We start from the raw sequence: 24,579 nt of genomic DNA, 5'->3' as shown, positions 1-24,579 counted from the left end.
GGAATAAAAGTATTTCTGGGTAGAGCTTTTCAGCAGTTACAGTATGGGACATAATGCAGCCCCTGCAGTTTCTGGCAGAGGTGGGTCCAGTCAATCAAGGAGGAATGCAGCTATTGTGTATTATTTTTCTCTGAATAAAGGTCCAAACTGGTTTATTTCTCTGGGTCCAGTTCAAGGAGGAGGGCGAATCTCACTGGCTCAATATGTGAAAAGCCAGGTACTGCGGTCTCCTCCTTGCCACAGAGCCGGTGAGTATTTACCGACTCGTTGCAGAGCGCTACCTTCTATCGGGGCGGCGGAGCTGCAGCCCACCCGGGCAAGGTGCGGGCAGAGCGTTTCCCGACGGGAGCGAAACTGTCAGAGAGCAGGCGGCAGCTAGTGGGGTTCGGCCAGCTCCGCACTTCTCTCTGGCGATGCCATGGGAGCTTGGCTTCCCCGGGACAGGCCATTTGAGACAGAAAAGTCACTTCGGGCAGGCTGCAGGCGGGGTCGGGTGATGTCACAGGAAGCTCTGATGTTTGGCTGCTGCCGTCGCTCCTCGCTCACGCTCCAACACGCTCCCGGCGCTGCCCGCAGCTGCGCTTCTTTGCGGAGCGCAGCACAGCGGGGGCAGCTCTGCCCTGGCAGCCGGCGGGCTCCGTACCTGGATTACACCCGGCGGGAGGATCAGGCTGTCCCAGGTCTCTTGTTCCGCTGGGCAGGGGGGGAACGAACCATCTCCTTTCTCCCTCCCTGAAAAGGGGAATCGCACTGATTTATCCAAAACCATTCTCCTAAGAACTCAGCGTGGTGAGTACTGATAAAAACGGTTTCATTGTTTTCATTAAAAACATGGGTTTTGTGCCGTCTGAATGCATTTATATTTACGCGTGTGTGCATGCTTTTACATTAACCTCAGTGTGTGGATATGTAATCTGCAGGGAGAATGGGGCAGGAGGAAAAGCTTCGTTTATTTTTAGTGAGCGAAATGTTGAGCTGATTTTATAACTGGTGTTGTAATATATCCTTGAGGAAGTAATCAACGATAAATAAGTAGGAAGGGAGATAAAAATACCCTAATCAGCACTTAAAGGATTCTGTCTAAAACCTCTAATATTAGCTAACCAAATTTCTGCCTTTGCATCTGGAGAGAATTAGAGGCTCATTGGTTTGAAAAGGCTCCTTAAGACTAATTCAATACAACTGGAGTTTTTTCAAGAGAGGCTGAATTAGGTGATAAAGTGCTATAGATTTTCTTACTGAATATTCCTTTAATCTTATTGATGTTATTCTACTGGAAAGAGGTCGTGCTTGAGTTATTTCTCAATTAGGCTTTGTGTTGTAATTACACAACTAAAAAGATAAAGCTTCTGGTTTGTTTTGACTTTCTGTTTGCTTGAGAAAAAGTTAGCTGGAGTTTGAAGCTTGGACGCTTGCCGGGGTGTTACTGTTTGAGATTTTTCCCACAAACACCAAACTGATTTATTGAAAGGTGGTTGTCCACTCTTTCATTTCTTTGAGAAACTATTGAACAGGGGAAAATGTGTAATTCTGTGCCCTCCAGTATCTGCTGAGAGACAGAGAAGAGTCTTGCCATTTTTTCAGCTTTCCAAAACAGAAGCGATATCCTCTGTATCTACAAATACAGTTGCTTTACTGAGATTGCTACATCTAGTCATTTGTTTGTGTGTATAAGCAATAGATCTGTAGAATCACGAAAAGAACTCTTGTTTCTGAATGATAGTTAAGAAATAGCATAGGCTATAGATCACTCTTGGATTTGATTTCAAATGATTCATTTAGTCATCCATACATTTTATAGGGGCTGAGATAGAAATAATGATAAAAATATCTGAGTTTTTTAGCTTTCTATCTTAATAAATTTATACTAGATACCTTGGGGCTAGATTTTGCTGCTCTTACAGTGCCAGTGCAGACTCTTTTCACTCATATTGTGCATACTGAGAATCTTGTCATTCATTTGTGGTAATAATGCATATAACAGTTTAAACCCGTTTAGTAGAGTGATGTGCTAAAAGCCTGATTGTTGTGCTCTGAATCTGAGGTCCTTTCAATGGATTGAAAGGAGACACACTAGATCTGGATAAATATGAATAAGACCAGATTGGAATCAGTGTGGTTTTTTTTCAAAGTATGCATGCTGCAATACTGTCTGGAATTATAAAATAAAAAATAACGTATTTTCACAGTATTTACTTTTGTAGTCTACCTAAACTCACTTTGACTTCACTGCATATATGATCAATCCCAAAAAATCTTAATTCAACTAAAAATGTTTGGTACAAAGGTCACTTGGTGTTGCTAAATCAAACAAAACCCTAGAGATAAAAAGTGTTCATGTTGTTTTAATGATCAGGGCAGTGGGAACAACTGTTTTCAGAAGTATTTCAGCTAAATGATTTAGATTCTGATTTTATGCTCTTCTCAAGTTACTGGTTTTGGTTGTGGTGGGACTGCCCACACAGGAAGTGTCAGGATTATATGTGATTGCAGGTTTGATGTCAGAACCTACATTATTGCAGAATAAGCAAAGTCAGTGGTAGGATACCAATGTAGAACAGTGTGACTGCACTTCATAGTGATCAAAACTAAGTTCCTGAATACACAACATGCATTGCAAGTTCAAGAATTGAATGATGTATGTCCTGTCAACTTCAAGTGTTACTGTACTTTGAATTCTCGATCAGCTGGATTCTTGGTCTGCATTAAGAAATGTAGTGTTTGTCTTTTTGAATATGCCTTTCCTGATACAACACAACTGTTGAAATCCTGGCCCACTGAGAGCCAGTGGGAATTTTTCCACTGGCTGTCAAAGGGCAAGATATTCCTAAATGTGGGTATTTTTCTGTTGGAAGGAATTACACATACATCACCCATCCAGTCACTTGTGTTCTGCAGTCTGTTGGCAGCTGTTTTTTGATAATTTCTGTAATTTTTGAATGCTCAAGCAGAAAACCACAGATCTGCATGTCTCGTTCTTGGTGACTAATGTCTTACCTGGGTAAATAAAGGGGCCTGCTCCAGGAATGCAGTATTGTTCTGTGGGCTGACAGACTAGGTTACAATTAAGAACAAAACTGAGGGAAGAAAGCACACTCATACATTTTGTCACCAATATAATTACTGATTTAGCTCTATATTCTGTGCATTCAAGTTAATCACCTGCTTCCAGTAGCATTCCTAGCATGTGCGAGAGCTGGGTAATCATACAGATAAAAGATTCAAGTCAGTCCATGGTCATTTGGAAGAAACTAGTGCTATCAATGCAGTTTAAATAATAACATATGCACAGTGATATTTAAAAAGTAGCATATATCTAGTTACTTCTTTAGTAAATACTGAACATAGCATAAGCTGTTTATAAAAGCAATTGGGAATTTCTCTAAAGAGAAGTCTAAGCCTACAGTTAGGAAGACAAAATAGAATTTCTCTTTAAGAAGTTGTTCCATCTGTTCCCAATGTGCTTACAGTGTTCTTGATCCACTAGCAAAATTCTTTCTGTGCTTCTGATTAGCTGTCATTCCTATAGATTGTATACACAGTATTGGCATTACCTCAATGCTATGGTCACCTCTGTTCTAAAAGCATGCGTAGCTATGTCATTGAGTTTCACAAGTAGTAGTTTCCTCAGTTAAGCTTGCATTTATTGAAAACAGTCTCTTAGTTGCTCCAGGTAACTGTTCTGTTACTGGGAAATATTTTGAGAGTTTGGCGTAGAAAATTGTCAGAGCTCTGGAATTAGCTATATCCTTGATACCATTGTATCAAAGGAGGAATGGAATATTACCAAAACAGATGTGAGTTGACAAATAATTTTTAAGCAGTAAAATAAATCTGGAAGTGTGTTTGTGTTCATGTGTATTAAACATAAAATAATATATAGTACATTATTTCTATGTACATACACACAATATATGCAGGTCTATATCATGCTGCCTTTTGTTACTCCTAATGTACCAACTAAAGACAGAACATGTATGTTTTTAAGGAGACTTTCAAAGTAAATTAGTCCTAAACCTCATCCTTTGTTTAGAGAACCATGAGTCATGAATGTTAATATTTTGAATTGAATACATTTGAATGTTGTTTCCTTTTAATATGGTAAAGAAAAAGGAGAAAGCTTTCCATGGGTGTTCACAACCCAGTTTTTTTGTTTTGTTTTGTTTTGGTTTTTTTTTGTACTCACATAGGCAGTTCTGATGTTTTCAGGGTAATATGTGTGCACAAAGAACAGTAGAAATTAGCCTATTACGTACCTGTTATCTTAATGGAGAATTCCAGAGCTAGTGCAGTACAACATAAGATTTTCTTATGAAATTTATTTCCATTAGAGCATTTGTATTTAGTGCTACTTTTTCTTTTTGTCCTATTTTAGAATCTGGGCAAAACTGGAAGACTAAACTTTGAATTTTCAAAGTTTTGTTTTCACAGTTCTCTCTCATGCACATCTGCCTTAGTCTTCCAAGTTTGTTTATACTGTTTACATTTTCCCAGCAAAGTCATTCTTTTTCTGTCCTAGTTCTGTGCAAACACTTTCAATCATTGCTTCAGTATATGCTGTCCGAAAGAACAGAAGTGATTTATTTGGAGTTGCTTTCCTTGGTAAGATGCATTTGAAATGCACTTAACTGAATGTAATGCATTTAAAAAAAGACTTTCCATGAGAGAAGCAATATACTTAAAGAAGAAAACAAAAGCAATCAAACAAAACAAAAACATAACAAAAAAGCCCCAAACAGATTCTCAACTGGTGTAAATTTGCATGTGTCTCTGAAGATGTTACCTTTTAATATAGCATAGAGGTCAGCCAAGACTTTTGTGACAGCTTTGGCTACTATTAAGCTGTAGCTCACCATTAAGATACTGATTGAATTTTAGAAAATAAAACAATGTTGTATTTCTGGAGTTATGCCTGGATCATGCAGGCCTTATTTAAAAAATATCCCAAACAAAATTAGTGACAGAGTTCAGTTTAATGAAGCTCATACCAGTCTGACTTCCCAAATAGTACCAAGGACAAGGAGCAAAACACAGTGATTTGTGAGGGATATATATGTATATATATATTTGTGATATATATATATTTGTGATATATATATATATAATTTTTTTTCTTAATATATATATGTTCGAAGTAGATACCTCACGTACTGTAGCATACCATCAACTGTGTTTAGGCCGAGTATCTTTATTTCCTAAAAAACGTATAATATTTTGCACATATTTTTTGGTAAATCTGAGCTTGAAAACTGCACCACCTTGATGCTTATACGGGCATAAAGTGTCACTCTTTGTATTACCATTTAGATTTTCCTCTCAATTTTTTTCTCCCCCATTGCAGTGGTAAAATCTTGGAAATGCATTTTAATATACTTAGTGTTATTTTAATGTTGGCAATGCTGGTAGAATTTAACTGAAGTAAAGCAAATGATGTACTGAGAACATATTTGTTATACCCAAACTCATTTGATTTAGGCTTTAAAAATATTTTTAATTGTAATATTATTAAACATGAATTTAGTTTGTCTGCAATGTTGTGCTTTATATCTTAGCTAAAAATTTAAAAACCTATTTTGGAAATGAATAAGAGCTTTAGACATCCTACTTTTTTCCTGCATGGTTGCACCTGTGTAATTATTTACTGCCCTAAATGAAGCAAAAAATAGGATACTGTGCAACCTTTTATTACTAGAAGGGCATGTTTTTGCAATGATTGCCCTGAAATGTTCCGTATGATGGGGATATCTTCCCTTTTGTTTCTGTTAGTGAAATCCAGCAGGTGTCACTCTGGGGATTAAATAAGGAATATTTTACAAACAGAAATAAATTTGTTTGGGAGATGAGATGTAGAATTTAGAAGTATTTATTCTAGTACATTTTTCTAGGATATTTTTTGACTGTGCATGCCTTTTAAATTTTCAAGTTTCTTTTTTTAGTTATGTGATTTAGTGGCTGTATTCATCTTGCTGTGCATCCCTTTGAACATGAAAAATGACGCAGTAGCATTGGACTGTACAGTCAGTTTTACTCACAGGTGTCAGTTCGGAAACATTAAGGGCTAGGAATTGGTTGAATATTGCCTTTTTGATATTAAAAAAAAAAGCTTTTGTCATTTTCTCTGGGAATCAAAATTATTGTGTTTGTCAGTGGAAATTCTAGTTGCACAAGTAATGTGTTTTCAGTTATGATGAATCCAAGGAGGTGCTCTGCAGCAGGCTGCTGCAAGTGAATGTATTTATTAACAATCTACAGACTGTTTTCTGTTTGAATTAGCAAAAATTGACATGATAGGTGGCTGATTATTCAAAGTTTCACAGTAAGAATATTTGGAGAAGACAAACTTTTTCACGTTGCACCAAGTTGCTAGTACATGAAAGTCAATGCTTTATTTCTGAGGGGAAAAGAGAAAAAAGTCTCGTTTATTGCAGAGAGTATTTCTTTAGGGAATGGTATAACAATGTGTTTGCTGCATTCTGGTGGATTTTTACATGAATGTATAATTCAGTATTCTGTGGATTCCATATTGGGTGGAATAGGAGTGTCATTGGTAAAAACTTGTTGGTTTCTTGGGAGAATTTTTATTTCCTGTACTGTGTTAAACCTTGTACTGAAACAACTACCTCAGCCAATCCACAAATACAAGTCTCTTTTCAAACAGAAATAAGTTGTTTTTCATAAATACTTGCATACACACATGTATTTTTATGTATGAATAAATGTGTTTGTATTTTTTTTGCAAGTGTATAGATGTATTTTACAAGTATATTTTAAAAAAATCACCTCGTTATAGAACTTGCGACCTCAGGCCACTTTAAACAATCCAGTTTCCTTTCTCTCACTTCTTTCTCCTGTTTAAGCCCCCATCCTGTTCCGTTTTTTTATTCTATTCAACTTCCCTTCCTGTGATGACTCTGAATGAGTCACTTTGCCAGGCATCAAGAATGTGGCTGGACAGTATTTCCAAAAGCTTATCCTACACTGGCTCTTGCAGATGAAATTAACCTCTCCCTTATCCTTCCTCTCAAAGAGAAATGTCTGTCTTCACATGTCTAGTTTCTTGGAAGGCGGGGGGGGGGGCTGAGAACCCTTTCCATAAATGACTATATTTGAAATTCGTAGTCATCTTCCTTGAAGACGAGCAACAGATGTGTGTATCATAACAGGCTATCAAGATTGGTAACCTTTTTAAAATTGATGTAGTTTTCAGTCAGGGAAAAGTTAGTTTAAACAAGTTCAAGAAAGCCCAAATTAAGGCTCTTTCCTGAGTGCTATTCAAGTACTCTCTGCATGGCAACCATTCTGGATTCTTAATTTTTTATTGAATGTGGTGTTCGTTGCATCATAATACATTGAAGGCCACCAGGATTGTGCTTTTTTTCTATATAGCTAGCAGCAATCAGAAAAGGCACATGATTAACACTAAGTGGGCACTTAAACACTGAATTAAATTGTAGACTTTTTTGTGGTTATGTGCATGCGGTTTGGGGGTTATTATTTATTTTCTTTTATTTTTCTCTGTTTGGAACGAATGGGTAAAGAGGGATTTAAAAAAATGTTTCTAATCTATTAATCGTATGTGAGCCTTTCTGCTGAAAACAAACAGAGACAAACAGTCCTAGAGAAGAGTAATTTGGGACACAATATGCAAATGAGAGTAAGAACTCCCATCAAGTTAAACTCTGGTATTGCAGTGTTACTCCATCAGCTTTCACTAAGGGATGTCTAAAAGGTTATATCCATTCTATCATTTTCTGGGTGGTATGTTGTAAGTGTAATTAACATTGACACAAATTGCACACCAGTGAGCAAAGGAGAAATAGAAAATTTGTTCATTTCTGTTTGTTATCACAGTATAGGTTTTATATAAAACAAACGTAATGGTTGTAATTGGAAGATCAAACAATTCTGTCTGGAGTGCAGTCATTTGGTATTCATTTAAATTTGTGTTTAGCTTCTCATACTGGAAATGCTTTATTTCTGACTAAAGGAGGTGGTTTGAGCAGTCTTCAAATCTTGATAACGTCATTCTTAAGACTGATTATGGAAGTCACAGCACAGTCTTTCAAGAGCCTTATGTCCCCCCCCGCCGCATGCTGGGTGCGCTATCTCAGCATTTGCAGAATTTATAGGAAACTAGGTAGAAAAACATAATTCAGATGTTTTTAACCTTTTAGCATGAACCACTTGGGTAGCTGTTGGGCCTAGTTTTGTTTGTTTGTTTTGTTTTTTCATGCTCCCCCAAGTATTTCAGAAGAGATTGTACGAATTGACTTTCTTCTCTAGAAAAGATTCCTCTTCTAAAAACTGTGTGTGCAATCCACGGGTAGAATTCAGCCAATGTAGTTTAACTGGACACTTTTTATTTAGAGCTACAGAGATAAAATAGCCTGCAGACATGCTAGGCTTTTCCTAGAGTCACATTACAGCCCTGTGAAGGACATGGCAGTAATTCAGCGTTTGTTGGAAGGCTGGCAAAATACGTGCAGCATCTCTGTGGGGGCACTGGGCCACCAGAGCTCATCAGTGTGTACAGCCATCCGTAAAACTGAGTGTATACACTTAGCGTGAAGTCAACACCAAAGCAGATTATAGGGACCAATTGCAAAAAGCTTTCAAAGTCAGATTAGGCAAGGGGAGAAAAGATACTGTTGAAGTACATTTTGTCCAATGAAGACAGACTGGCATGAGAGACAGTTATCTGTGATAATGCAGCTTCCTCAGGGAATGCACATTTGCCAAACCAAAGTGTTCAAAACTAGAATTATACCATGCAGGAATGTGAGACTTCTTAAGCCAGAGGTTTGTTTCATTTTATTTTTACAATTTCTTTAGTCCTTCTGTTCCCTAGATTTCCAAGTTTTTATATTTTTAAACATTTACAGCTTTTAAACAGGACAGTTGTCCAACTCCTCCTTCCTTGAACACTAAGTAACAGTAAAACGAACTCTGGTAGCAAGGAAGCAAGATAAAATGATGGAAGGAATGACAAATACACAAAGAAAAATATCTGAACCTCAAAATGTAGTTCTCATAGGGAAGTAAACTGTGAGCAAATCAGCAAGTGGAATGATGTTGCCTTTAGCATGACCTTCTAATTGGAGAGACAAAGCTGACTCTGGCATCCTGTGGTCGGTCAAAAGCTGTTCCTTACATACACATCCACTTGGATAAACTAAAAGGTTCCTTTTTAGATGGTGATAAATCTGTATTTGGAGTTACGTATATGACACGAATTCACAGGAGAGTTGCTAAATTAATTGGCTATTCAGTATTTTAGTTTGGCAACAAAAGCAGGTGCTGGGTTTCAGTACATGATCTAGTGAAGATGACAATAACTGTGTGATAAGTTAGCTCATCATTTGTCATACAGAGTGCAGGTGAAACATCCAGTTGTCAGATGTGGAAGATGCTTATTACCATGCCTCTTCTTCATCTATGCATGGGAAGGAGTCTTCCTATTTATGCTACCTTGCTAACTTTAAATGTACTGATTATAATGCTCCATGATGTTTTAGAATTTCAACCTATTATCTTCCTTTTGCATTCCCATTCTTCTCATCATTTGCTGCCCTTCATAGGTAAAAGATTCTCCTGTCTTCTCAGTGTTTACAAATCATTCAGGCACTTATAGGTAAATATTTTTATTTGTCTTATTCAAGTTGTGCAAAGATGTGGTGCTGTTTTGTAAGGCTACACATCCAATTAGCAGCCCACTCAAAACTTCTCTCAGTGTGCTGGGTCTTTTTCACACCTCTCTGATGTGCCATGATTTGTGCACATGCAATCTCACATTACACGGGTTCCTTTACTGCCATGCATCCGCTATTAAAAAAAATTGCTGAATGAGGGTAATAGAAAAGAACAATGGGCTATTACAGGATGTTCAAGACAGGGTCATTACAGTATATTTTCTTGTGCAATCTTGTTATGAACAAGCTTCACATTTACCAGCTTGCTTCATTTGTCAGCACCCTATTATTAGTGTTGTAAGGCTATGAACTGCCTGTTTTCTAACAAAGTTCACTTCGATGAAATACAGATTTTATCTAGTTGCTCTGTGGAATGCTGCTTTTCAATATTTGTAATAAAAATATCTATGTATTATAAGTATTCACTATTTATTTATTGTAATTGGTAATGAGAAAAAGAGCCAGGAATTTTTTCACTATCAAACTGCAGATTAGCTCTAGTGTGCTTTAGCAAAATGAAATCACAGAACCTTATGATGGGCTGTTGAATTTGAAAGTCTAGATAGAGCATTAAAAAAAAAAAATTACTTTTGAGTTTTGAAAAAAACACCAGCTTATTCACAGTACTGCTTTTTGACATATAGGGTATTTTTTCCATAATTTTCAACGCTTGGAATCCGAAGGGTCAGTTTGATGTAAAAGGTGAAGAAATAGGACCTAGTGGACCTTTGAAGCAACTGTGGACTGTTTCTGTGATGTGTGATTAAATTAACAATTCTGTAGGTGAGGGATACCCACCAATGGGCACAGTTGCAAACATCCAAGAAGATTTCTAGCTAATGAGAAATAAGGAGTTCAAGCAAGAGGATTCAGTCAAATTTGGGAGGACAAGAATTTGGGATTGGGATCCAGGGATTAGTAGAATAGACTAGAAACAAATCCACAGGGATTTGGGCTGCAGATGAATACTGCAAATGTTTTCAGCATTGTATGAAAATGTCTCAATCTTTAATCAAGACACATCGTTTTCTTAGATGTGAAAATGGTCTTGTTTGTGTTCTTGGAATAAACAGAGTCTAATTTGGAATACTGGGCTATATTTGTGTAACAGAGTCTAAGGAATGGAAAACTGAGGGTACTATAGGTCAGCATTGAGGTTAGCAGAACTGTGAGGGGGAAGTCTGGCAGCAGAATATCCCACAGCGTGTCTCAGTGCTGCCTTCTTTTGCATGCAATGACAAGGGGGGTGTGGGGATCGGACACTACAGGAATATACATGTGGGTCTGGTTCTTGCAAAATAAGAAACATTAACTGACGTGAAGTGTCAGAGGATGAGATTTGAATTAATTCTGCTCATCAAAAGCTTTTCCAAATTGTACAGCTTTTGTCCAGCTTGAAAAATGGCTCATGGGAAGTGTTAGAGACCAACTGTTTTTACTCAGCTCTCTGTCTCCATTTGGCTTTTGAGTCTTCAATCCTACCAAATCCTTGAAATCACAAGGAATATACACAGTTCCCACATACTTAGTGAAACTGTATGGATGATAAGCAGAGCACAAAACAAGGCCAAGGGTTTGCAAAAAGGGAGTGTGCACTGATGAATGTAAAGATGAAGCAACTAATTAATGCAAATCAACAATATTTGTGTCACATTAACTACAACACAATAGATAATGTGTTCCTCCTATAATACCACACAATCTTATGTGCATATATGTAAGCAGATTTTTTTAATGGAAAAGGCTCCAAGAAATCCATACGGAGTTCCAGAATCCCATTTGAAAGTTTTTAAAGGGAACACTTAAATGTTTAGAGTGTTGAACGTGTGGAAAGGATTAGATGTGATGATTTTTTTTAGACCAGCCGGTTTTTCTTAGAGCATAACCATTTGAAAGAGCACTAGGCTTCTTGGATGTATGTCATGCCAGGAAAGGGATCACAAATGTCATTAAAAATTATTTCTGTTGGATTTCCAGTGGGGTAACCTGCAGCTGATTGCTGAAAATCTCTCTCTTGATTCTCTCAAGAGAGAAATTATAAACCTACTCTGGGAGAAAATAAATTAGTTCCAATCCCATAGAGGGGGATGAACTCAGCTTGTCACAGACAGTTGTTTCCTGACATTGGCCACTCGGTTAACAACTTCCAGTGTTTGGAGATGTCATGGGTCGTATGGATTCTGTATGTTTGTGGCCCTTTGGGATTAACAGGAAGGTCACCAAGTTATCGAGCAACTGCTGTCTGTTTGAAGAGATTCAGCTGCCTTTCCTGTCCTGCTGTTAGAGAACCTCAGCTTTCAAAGAGAAAACAATGCTGCTGCTTTGAATATGCCAGTATCTAGACCTTGTTTTCTAGCTAAAAACAGAGAGAGAGGGGGGGAAAAAAAAAAAAAAAAGAGACTTTAATGTAATTATTTTCATTCTCATTTCCTCTGTGTTCCATCTTATCCTTTTGACTCTCTTTCATCCAGCGTAATTTCTGCAGAGCAACCAAATGTATCTTCATTACATTTCTTTTTCTGTGCTCTGGGAGTCTTGAACTGCTGCCTTTCCAAAGCTGTCTGTATCCCCAAATCTTCAGGAGAAGAACTCCCACTTCTCTTCAGCTCTCTGGAAGAACTTGCTGTGTTTTCCACATGTAATCTAAAAGTATACATTGTAATAAAGCACAGGCTAATCCTTGCTCACCAGCCTATATGGATAATACAAAGGGTGACTGAATCAGAAACCTGTAGACCTTTTGACTGACTTTATCCTGATTGTATGAGAGCATAGTTATCAGAAGACCGATTTCAAAGTCACAGTTATTTCAAAGAAGTACAAGATATACATGTGGAAATTCTAGTTATGTGATAATTTGCAGGAAGGTAACTACCTATATTTTTGTAGCCAGCATTAAGGGATAACTAACACAAAATCAGAGTTGTCGTTTTTCTTTTTTTTTTTTCTTCGAAAATGTAGCAAGCGTGTTATTGTTACTGGTAGAAGATCCATTTTCAGAGTCTTTCAATTAATTGACTTTTTCCTTGTGTTGTGTGAGGAAGGTAACCTTTGTAACATCCTGTTTTATTTACCAGCCGTATCTGTAAGCTGCAGGAATCCTGTGTGTGAAGCCACAACACAGTGCTCAAGACAGAAATCCTTGATCTTTATTAGAAAACCATTTGGTAACAGACTGAATAAAGCTATGTCTCCTGTCAGGTGTTTGTTTTAAATAGCACCAACTAATACTTTTTGCAAAACTAGAAAACGGTGAAGTCATTCAAATGAAATCGGAGTCCTCTTGTGTCTTCCCTAAAATTCAGGGGTACCGTATTGCACATTGGTGAGGAATCGGGAAAGACAGTTTTATTACTGATCACTCTCTCTTTAAAGTTCACACGCCTCTGCAGTTCCTACTCTTTTGCTGGAGTTGGAAGCCAAGTGCCGAAATAATGCAAGAGCAGCCTTTTTCCACATTATTTCTGGCAGGCTTATAACTTGGGAGTATCTAAAATATCACCAGAAAGCCTGTTCTCATGAGATTCCTGTCCACATTTCCAGACCAACAAATCTGCAATGTTATCCAAAAACGTGTAGATACTTATACTATCATACAATTACTACAGAGCTTGTGGTTGAGTTTTTTGGTGGTGTGGGTTTTTTGTTTGGTTTGGGGTTGGTTTTTGTTGTTGTTGAAGTTCTTGTCACTTTTTATATAAAGATTTTTACATTATTTTAGCTTTTTCTGTTCTTTCACTCATCTTCTCAACTGTGTAGGAACTTCTTTTATCTCTTTCCCTTGTTAATGACCTTTTGTTCAGATTGATCATTCTTCATTGTCTCCTTAGAAGTAAGTGTCATTTTTTATGAACAACAGTCTGTTAAAGTAGAGGGTGATGAGAATTTTGCAGCATATGCTATAGAATCTGTTCATACTAATTTTCTAATTATTGCTGCGTCACTACTTGAGGTTAACCCAAGTTAGTGGGTGTGGGGGGCTATTATTCAACAAAATGTTATTGCAGTGCTTAGTTGCAGGTAGATTGAGTATATATGCTACTACTGTACCAGATTCTTGTTACTAACAAATCTTTGCTAGATGTAAATGTTTCATAGTTTCGACACGGTCACCTACTTTGTTCAAATATTACTCTAGAAGTACAATACATGCAAAAATCATTCTGGCAAAGCTCTGTATTTAAGCAGTGGCCACTATGCACAAGCAGTTTGTTTGCTAGACAGTATAGGTGATGCAGTTGTCAGTGCTTATCGCTGTGTTCAATTCATCAGTACTTAATTCCATTGCTTGTACAAGAGTGCTCAGAGACCATGTTATCATTCTAGCAGAGTCCTGCCAAGCAGCTGGTGCTGTTTCTTGGTTTTGTTTTTTTTTCTCAGGGAAGTAGGATTGAGCTCACTGGAAATGTTTCTCATCTTTCACTGATTTAAAGTGGTGAACATAATAATTCAAAGAAAAACACATTTGACAAACACAACCTATATGGACAAATATATATTATGCAGTGGTGACACCTATTTATTTTTCATTGATTCTATAATAGGTAAACTAGTAAGATATGTGTGGTTTACATTTTATTTGTGACATTAGTATCCATATTCTCCGAAAATACAGTTTGATCTCATAAGCTTAAATTAATTTGCCTTTTAGGAGGAAAAACTCCTTATGTGATGAATGCAAGGAGAAAACAACATAGGTCAGCACAGCCTGTGACTACAGAATGCATTAGGGTACTCTTTTAGAATTTACCATTATTTACTTACAGGTATTTTCCTGGGAAAAAAATATACTTATGTAGCACCTATGTACTGTTACAGCTGTTCTGGGGAAATATTTGCATATAGAAATAATGTTTATAAGTTTCCTCTATTAGGTGAGAGACTTATGAAAATATATTCACTGTGAATAAGGAGGGAAAAATCCAGCTCCTGGTAGGCTGGTTAGTGTTGTTTTTTTTTTCACTGAGCAGATGTGTGCTAGCATCTTTGTATTGCCCTCAATTCACCGAACTCTTACGAGTTTAGTTTCAAAATTGTACTTATTAGATAAATTATTGTGCCTGTGTGCACTCTGCTTGCACTTTGAAGAACATTAAGTATACAGAAGGCTACGTGGCTTATGCAAGCTAAGCTGCTGCTTATTTGATGAACTGAGTTTGTTCATCACCTCGCACCCCGCCTAGTACAGATTTGTACAGAAATTTTCTATACACTTAGTGTGCAGATCTGCTGCAGTAAAAACACCATAATGGAAACCACGTGGCTCCAAATTAAGTCAGGTCAGAGAGGACTCACTACTAATGGTCTGTTCTAAATTCTGGATGGTTTAGGTATGTGCTTATGTGTGCTCATAGTGTTGATTTTATTTCACTTTTTTTTAAATTTGTGAACTGGCTCCTGGCTGTTGCACCTGAGTAAATAGCTTAGTTGTTACAAATTTTAAGTGGTTATCAGATAGTTTTTATAACAGAAGGGTGAGAAATTTTCTGGCTTAAGCAATTTCAAGGAACTGATGCTCTCTGTATAATCATACCGTATATTCGTACCATATTCTATACAAATTTGTAACTTGAAAAGTGTTGTGAAACTGACAAACATGCCAAGTCTTCAGTAAACTAAAGAAAAAATGTGCGTGTTTGTTTACACATACTGGGACTGAGCTCTCGTTTTTCAACCATCACCTTTCTCCAATCCTGATGATTTTATTTTTCTTAAGTTTTTAAAAGTTTGACTCCACAACAAATTGCTCATAAAAACAATTAATGTTGTTGTGGTAACAGATGGTTTTGATTTCTTAGCAGTGACAAGTTGTTTTGAGGGATCATAATATCACAGGGATATTACATTTTTGTAATGCAGTACACACTTTTCATTTACTTTAGAATAGCTAGTGCTGTTTCACTGATATAATTAAACTGGAACCTTTACACTCAAAATGGAGGATTTCCTGTCTTGAATCAGTTCTAGGCCAGTGAGCTTTAGTATCCTTCTTTTGACTTCTGTCTGCACTCTGTGCATGGTGCTTCCTGAAATGAAAAAGGCATATCCATCACCTTAGGAAACTGACTTTATTTTTGCAGTGTTTTGCGTAAAGAGAAAAAAAACAAAAATCTTGATGGTCTTGAAACATATTACTCTGAAACTCACCTATCTTTATCTAAGTACAAATTAGTAACAAAAGATAGTATAATACTATCCAGACTTTAAAAGAAACCTCTGACTGAAAGCAGTTGAAAGATCTTTAGTGCTTATGCAAACTATATGCTGGGCTAAATAAAGTAACACAGTATTTTTATAATTATCAGCCAGTAATTGTGTTGGCTTCCTTCTCCTGCTAGGATTAGCACAGAAAGGAAGACATGTTTTTGTTTTGTTTAAAGCCTTGATCAACAACAGCTCCCTAGCTTTCTTTTTCACTTTTCTAAACTTTACTTGCTTATAAATAGTATTTGTCATAGTGACAAAATCATGTTTGCCAGCTAGGCAGTGCGCTTGTGAAGACTGCAACTTCAGTACTCCAAGAATGGTAATAAAACGTGTACAAAAACCATATGAGCCTCTAAGTGTTGTTGAGGACAGGATCGTTTCTCACCAGCTACTCCGTGCTCCTTCCAACATGAACGTGAGAAGAGGTTTAATCATGTGAGCGGGAAGCATTCTGCATTTTAATAATTTCTGACAACCTAAACATGGTAGTTACATTGCAATGACTGTTTTCTCTCATGATGGCATAAGGGCCAATGGAGCATGGAGAAAAACAGAACTTATATACTCACAGTTCCTGTCACGAAGATGCTTTTCAGGGAAGAGTCATGATAACACCCAGGCTGCTGCTGGGCTGAGAGAGCTGACAAGGCACAGAAGCACTTAAGGGGAGTAACGCTGAAGAAATGACATTAGGCAGTAGACTCCCAAGGTCTAGTCAAGCTGCAAGGAGAGAAGTAGCACAAGAAGAACGATGAATGTGTGAAGACTCACATTTGTAATTGTCTCAACAACTCTGCGCTTAAATCAAAGACCTCGATCAAAATTAACTGTTGGATGTACCAAAAAATCACAGGATTTACAAACAGATTTTCACAGTTCTAAACAACTCTTAGCTTTTTAACAGTTGCATGGGAAATAAATTGTGTTAAAATCACTAAGACTTGCCTTTATGAAACTTTAGATGCTCATAAGTTAAGCAGTTCTACTTCTGTGGGTTTTCGTACAAACAAGAAATAATGTGCAAATAACACAGGAAGTTATCGAAGCATTGCATCCCCTGGACATAAAGGCAGCTAATGCTGCAAAAGCACATCTCTGAAGAAAACAATTCTGAAATCCCTTGCTCAGAGAACAGGTTTCTGTAGTAATTTCTGACTTATCCCTATGGGACATGGTAGATAAGCTAGAACGAGGAATGCTAACAAACCTTAGGATGTAGCAGCAAGTACGTCATTACAACTTTTGCCAAGAAACTGATACAGTCCCACAGTGATCAGCTCCACCTGTATCACAGTCCTGTAGGAGGGAAAGGATGTGGCTTGGAGAAATGCACTTGAGCTGTTTTGTAGTAGAAAAGAGTAGAGATACGCAGATTTTCAACAAGAGTCTATTATAAACCAGGTGGATTTTTAAATTTTTATTTGGCTGTGGATTCTTTTTTTCTTGTGTGTAGTTTGTTTTTTTTCCTTGAAACTTCGATCAGGTTATCATAAAGAAAATTCCATGTTATACTGATCAGATGCGAAATGCAGATGATATGAAAGTGAAGTATGGAATAGACTTTTCAGAGTCTAATTGTTTGTTCCCAAGAAATACATTAGACTTAAACAATAGAGCTGACTGAGAAATAAAAAGTTATTCAAAATCATAGTTTGATTTTGATAGTGTAGGAACCTATAACTTAGAGTGCAGCATCTTTTATAAATAAAACACTTTTAATAGTTTAGATACAGTTATGTGAAGACTCCATAAGCACACAGTGTGGTAATGAGTGATGTTCACACAGTTTTGGCTGTTGGAAGCTGTATTGTTAGGCTGCTGGCTGGGACTCAGGATATCCCTTACCGCTTTCAAAAAATCTCTTGGGCCCTTAATTTCCAGCTGAACAGTCACCAAAGGTCCAAAGGTCCATGGAAGAGACCTTGAGCAGAACTTAGACCTAATACAGCAATGTGGACGCTTTTTTTGCCTTTTTTTTTTTTTTTTTTTTTAATGCTAGATCTGTTTGGTCCTTTCAGCTTTTACTTATGTGGTGAAAATATTTTGTGTGAGAGAACTTACAAATTGTTCAAGGGACTATGTAGATTTGCAGCCTGGTCTTATTGCAGCAAAGTATGGCACTTCTCCTTGAATATCTATTTCTTCATCAAATATTGTCTCTACAAAGATGTGTTTCTTTTGAGCTCTTTGAAAAGTAGAGAAAGGTGCTAATGTACTGCTTTTATAAGATTATACCTTCAGAGCTGCCATTTTCAGGACTGTTTGGCAAAGCCCAGTAGTGTCAATTACAATCACAGAAGCAAGTGGCTAAGGGCAACAGATAATGATACCTAAGTGAAAATAATCTGTGTTGTGAAGGGATACCACCCTTTCCTCCACCTTCTCTCAGTGCTCCAAGACCATTTTAATCTTTCCGTCACTTAAACTCAGGGAGGAGCTGTTTCCTGCAAAAATGACTCTATTTCTGCATTTGTCCACGTTTCTGGTATACATTGATTAAAAAAAAAAAAAAAAAGCCTGTGTAAACAGGACAAATTAAACACAGCCTACAGTTCTCTGCCCTAGTGACTGTAATAGATTGCAGTTGCTGGAAAACAGCACAAGTTGCATTTGCAATGTTCCTCCAGCTGTCTTCTGGATTCTGACAACTGTGCTGTGATGATTTTTCAGCTCTTTGTTGGGATCTCACCCAAAATTTCCATAGTGCTCTTCTGGTCCTCTTTGGGGTTAATCTGGAAATTTTTCTTACGAATATGCCCTTTCTTTGCAGTCTTTGGAGGTGGCCTAGTCTTTAAGTGTGACCCTCTTTTCACATGACATTTATTTTTGAGTTGTTTGATTTTGCTCTTGACATTTCATAACTTAGTGACTTTAGTGAAACTGCTGGGAAACCGAAAACATAAACATGCTATGTTTTGGTTGGGTTTTTTTTGTTTGTTTTTTTTTTGTTTGTTTTTTTGTTTGTTTGTTTGTTGTTTTTTTTTTTTTTTTTAATGTTTTCTTTTTTTCTTCCTTCTCCTTCAGCTGAGCCTTTTCTAGGAAAGCTGTTAATAAGGGAGGGATTTGGACTGGCACATGTGGTTACCCAGGACACAGGCATCTGCTACTACCTGGAAGGCCACCAGGCCTGCAGCCACCTCCACGAAGGATGCCCCAGAGGCATGGGGACCAGGTTTGACAAATGTCTCTGTTAGCCTCAGGGCATCCCAGAGGGCACTGGAAACCTACATGCGGGCAGTTGAACTCAGCCTTTGGTATTCATCTCTCTCATTACCTGTCCATGTGAGGAGTAGTGTTGGCAAGATGCAGGTTGTATGTGGTTCCATCTGTGTGTTTGCAGATTGCAACCATGATATAGATTGAGTTAATACTAAGGACTGATTGTACTACTAGCAGTTTGTAGAAGAATCAAAATGAGAGGGGTTTCATTTGTAATGCTTTAGAACTTTCTGTAATATTCATATGTGTTGTTCACCTTTTGCTGTTGTAACAAAGATCAATTAAAAATGAAAGGATTATCATGATTTGCTAGGTGGGTCCGTTTCCACTGCGCCAGCACGTGTTGTGAATGTCCCCAGGGTATTTTTTGGACAGTAAAATTGTTAATGGTGCTGGTACTTGAAAAGCTATTATTAGCTTCTGTAGTTAACACCCTTTCAGTTCTATTGTTTTGTTTTGAGTGCAGAGATTTGAGAAATCCTCAGTGTGTTGTGACCATGATGAATAAATTTCCCCAACTAAGAGCCGTAGTTGTTCAAAATCACTGTTAGTTTAAGTACTTCAGAATACAAATAAAGACTTGAATCTTCAGCTTTTAAAAACTGTTATTTAGTAATGGTAACTATCAGATACTAGTTTTTGAATCTCCTGTGGTGTAACATGGATGTCTAGATCTTACATGTATTATGCATACTACTTGTCACATTTTTCATCTAGAATGTACATTCTTTTTCAAGTAATAATAATTTTCTTATGGTTTCTGTCTTTTACTAACATTCTTATCCTCTAGCACTTGTTTAACAGGTCAGACTACTTATTCAGCATTCTGGTGAATAGTGCCATTCTGGCCCTACAATTGGATAATTTATAATAACAATAATGAGACAATTAGTTTGGCTGATGTCACTGGGTGTTCCCTTTAAAAATAAATTTAAATATCAAGACGTATATAAAACCTAATGTATATTATCTGGAGTGCTGTAGAGCTACGATTCTGTTGTGATCACATGTCTAGGAATAGATTTTAATTCCTCTTAGGGCTCTACGGGAGAAATGAAAGAATTATGGAAATCAGTGTGACCGCTTGCCAGATTGTTAAAGTCAGATACTTAAGTCATCTTTATTAATGCCTGTATATTGCAGGTGACCGTTATTTCATGGAATGTAGCACTAGTGTTTCATGACACTTTACTACAAAGTAGGTAGTCTTGAATATCAGTCGATATTTGCAAGTAGTACACAATGTAAAGGGGTATTTGGTTATTGGGGCACATTGTGTAAGCCATGATTATGATGACTACAAAAGCTGTCATCCGTAATGCTGTTGTGTGCATTTCAGTCTCTAGGGTGAGTGCTTGGAATGGGTAGCAGTGTGTGGGAGGATCCCACTTCGTGCTTCTTAGGTTTGAAGAGACTATTAATGTAAGACTTGCTGGAGTAACTCTTAACACTGGGAATTTCTTGGGGGAGATGTTCCTTAAAACTCAGAATCTGAAGTGTCCTTAGTGATACCACAGACAATAATTTCCAAACCGTATTTCGATAACAATTTTTGGTCAGAGACCATCTTACAGACATGTGGGTACAGTTACAGATGAAAGACTGGTGTGGAAAATAAATGACTGATGATTTATTAGCAGAAATATTTGGTTAAATTTTCACAGACTTTTCATTTGTCTGGGTTTTCTCTTACTTAGCTCAAGGACTACTTCTCTCTTTTTGCAGTCCCTTTGACAGCCCCTACGGAAATGGATGGTAAATCCATTATGAAATGCTGAGTAGATATTTAAACCTCAGACATGACAAAACATGCAGTGTAGTGATGGACAAGTCACTTAAATGACGAGTATGATTTAGACAGAAAAAGACAACATTGAGGGATTTTTTTCAATTTGTTTTTAGAACTGAGCCCATTTTCTTCATGGTGTAATCATTCTACATTTGGTAGCACTATATAGTTTCGGTAGCTGATTTGGCTCCCACATTTGGATTAGTCTGAATTTCCCATCAGTTTGGTAGTTTGATGTTCAACAGATGTTTAGCGTCATCCACTTTGTGATGTCTGACCCTCAGAGATGACCAGCCAAGTGGGGTTCAGAGTTCAGATCTCTGGGTGATGGCCACTTCAGATTTAAAGTTCTCTCTTCCTTAGAAACACTCATCAAAGGTTTATTTCTCTTCTCCCATAGCTTTGTAAAGTGGTGGAATGAGGCAGCCCAAGGATCAATGACTTCAAAGCTAGAAGTTGTCTGATAACAACATAGGAATTAATCTGCCTAATCTGGTGGTTGCAACTGATTGTATCTCAACATCTCACTGAATTCGTAGCTGGGAGATATGGTGTCTTTTAGATCAGGACAAACCAAATATAGCTAAAGTCGTCAGTGTGACTTGACCAGCGTCTGTATCAAATCCATTTTATGCTTTGCTTAGAAAAAGCAAAAAGTATTTTACTTACTAGTTTATAAAATGTCTATGTGATATCCAGAATAATTAATGCCATCGCTAACATGCCACTAGCTTTGGAATGATGTGCAACAACTGTTTAGCAGTGCACAGTCAGTAAAGATTTGGGATGTTGCAAAAGAAAGTGAAGAATGAAGATAATTCTGCAGGGGTTTTTGTTGCACTATCCTCATCATTGAACAGCTATAAAATACAGTAGTGCAGTAGTTGTTTTCTAATACTTCTCTTAGAAAGGGAAATATATTTACTGGATGGAGGGAACAATCAACCGGGTTTTATTCCTGCAAATTTTTATTTCTTTTGAGAAATCAGGAGATGTTTAGGCAGTGTGAAGTTAGGTCATGAAATGTCAATTATTTGTTGTGTGGTGTAGATCTGTAGCAATAACCAAGCATTTTGATTTTTATAAAATTACTTCCAGGGTCACATGGTCAGTAAGCCTTGTACCTGTTATGGAATTAATTTCCTACCACTGCTTGCGTACAGTTGAGAATTAGTACAGAAATTTTGTATCTGCTCTTGGCCCAATTATGGACATCCCTAATAAAGCACTTAATAGTTCATTTGGGGGGGGGCAGGGAAAAAGCTGTTCTCACAGCTTCAAAAGAGAACAGAGTTCTCTTGTCACCATATGTGCCGATTAATTCGGAATATCGCATTCATTACCTGCTGTGTTTCAACAAATATCCTGTTCTATCAACAGCAGGAGGAAGCCAATGCAGGAGAAATCTGGATTTCACCAAAGGAAGCTTGGCATAAGCTACCTCGATAGAAATAAATGCAGGAGTTTTGTTTGTTTGTTTCTGAATGGTTCCCTCAAATGGAATCAGTTGGGTGATGTTGTTTCCGTTGGCTCCAGCGATGTCAAGGCCATTGATGATGAAAGTTTTGTACTGTTTTTCCCCATTGCTTGGAAAATTGTCTCTCCCCTCCTTCCCCTCTCCCTCCCGCAACCAGATCCCTGCCAAGCGAGCAGCTGTGAACAAAATTTCTCAGCAAGATGGATTTGAAGTTTTGCATGCTCTGTGGAACAGGACACACAAATACAGCTTTGAAAGGGTAACAGTTGAGAGGGGTGCAAGTCCAGATTCTTGGAATAAAATGGGTGTGCATGAAATGGATGTGCCTTTTAAGGTATCTTACTAAGTTAAAAAGTACAGGAAAGAAATGAAAAAATGCATACAAGGGTTATTTTTTCATGGTGACTTTTGGTACCTCAGCCTGAGGTAGGTAATGCCTGCAAGTTTGATGTCCAATTTTTGCTATTGAAGTCCATTAGCAAAACTAGTGAATATGAGCACTGCAGTTGCAGACCAATGGCAGTAACTGGTCTGTAGAATTACAAGCTCAATTGAATGTGTTTTAGTTTTGGTAGACGTTATCTGTATCAAAGCTTCCCATCAAATTCCATGCATTTTGTTTCCTCCAGGAAAATAAATGCAGGATGTGAGTGTGAAGAAAATATGGACACCTATGTCAAACCCACCTAATACTTTCCATGCTTGCGGTGGAAATTTTCAGTTGCTTGCAAATTTGACAAACTTTAACTGAGATTTTCCTTTAGATGTTTCTGCCTTTATATTATTATTATTATTACTACTATTACATTTGGAGGGGAGATAATGTACTTAAATGTGTAAATGACGTATAAATAACATTCATACATAATTTACAACCAGAATAGCTGTGCTTGATTCCCATTCCTCTGCTGTAGCTGCAGTACTTGTTATGTTTTATTACATTTGGTATGTAATATTTCATTGTCCAAGTGAGACTTGAGTTTATCAAGGAAGGGATTTTCACGTCCAGTTTATGTAATATTTTTAATATTCATAGTTAATATTTTGATTTTCATTCAGGTAAGCCAGGGTGGAATACGGCAGAAGGATATGGAAAAGTCTGTTTGTAATTAAAGGAACACTAATTGGACTTTAGGGACTTGTGTAAGATACACTAGTCTTTCCCACGGCCACACCCTGAGCATATGATCTTTAACTGAATTCATGGAAACATTCACACTGCTTCCTACAGATTGCAGCTGGCACTGTCTATAAAATCTCTGCTTCACAAAGAGCAGAGGATTTTATGTGATAATGTGCAATTTCATTCTGCTGCAGCGTTACTATACCGTGATACGAAACAGATGGAATGCATTGAAAAAAGACTGTGCTATGCAATGCAATTATGCAACATAGAAATCCTAGTAGTGGTCATCCTTGCGGTTCTCATTCAGAGGAGGTGAAGTAGTGCAGTGCTTGACCATCAAATATGTGTGTGGCTTACAGATTGCATGCCAGCTAAATTGTTATGTGACACACCAACTGCTTTTGCTATGTCAAACTTTTAACATCTTTCCCAGCAGCATAATCTCTGCAAGGAGAATTTTTCAGTGGCACAGAATCACTTTTCTATTAACAGCATGAAAATTTAATAGGACATCAACTGAAATATAAGGCCAGTTAGACCTCAGCCTGTCCAGTTCATCACTTTTTTCAGCAGTTGTTAATTTCTGGTATTTCAAAGAAAGAATTAAGACTTTGCAAGAGACCATTGATGGACAAACAGTCATTAGTACCCTTTGAGGGATTGTATGTAGCGAAAATATTTGAGGCTCTTGTATTTATACTGTTGCCAGTTGTTCTGTGTTCTCCTTGTGCGCTTTCTAATCAGAATGAGGAATGCATGGAGCAAATACTGTAAGAGAGGTTAGTGTAATCACTTGGTAGCTGTTTGCTTCCTGTTCAAAGCATCTCACTTGTTATTTTGTTAAGCTACTTAGTTAATTGCTGTGATCCTGTAATTAATTTTTAAACTGACAGGAACTTCAGCAAAACAAGTGTTTCTTCACTCCTGGATGCTTCAGTCTATGTCAGAGTTGTGCTTATCTCAGTTATTCCTTTGAGTATGGAAGGGCGTGGATGCAGCTGAAGGGAATTCCCATTTAAAAGACTCTGAAACATTGATGGATGATATTTTCCTCCATTTGACAACACTAATG

General features: G+C 37.4%; 1 protein-coding gene across 2 annotated transcripts in view; it reads left to right on the top strand.

Moving 5' to 3' along the window:
- The first annotated feature begins 506 nt into the window (after window positions 1-506).
- Window positions 507-24,579, top strand: part of CALCRL (calcitonin receptor like receptor) — a 63,893-nt gene continuing 39,820 nt past the window's right edge. Inside the window, exons 1-2 of one of the 2 annotated variants that reach the window (XM_065840698.2) lie at window positions 507-789; window positions 18,921-19,068. In XM_065840698.2, coding sequence (XP_065696770.1) covers window positions 19,058-19,068 — 11 coding nt within the window. In that variant the 5' untranslated portion in view covers window positions 507-789; window positions 18,921-19,057. The remainder of the gene's footprint in view (window positions 790-18,920; window positions 19,069-24,579) is intronic. The other variant, XM_065840699.2, reaches the window with a different exon arrangement.

This window comes from Patagioenas fasciata, chromosome 7 (assembly GCF_037038585.1).
Source record: "Patagioenas fasciata isolate bPatFas1 chromosome 7, bPatFas1.hap1, whole genome shotgun sequence".
Taxonomy (NCBI): domain Eukaryota; kingdom Metazoa; phylum Chordata; class Aves; order Columbiformes; family Columbidae; genus Patagioenas; species Patagioenas fasciata.
This window is presented reverse-complemented; position numbering and strand designations above follow the sequence as displayed.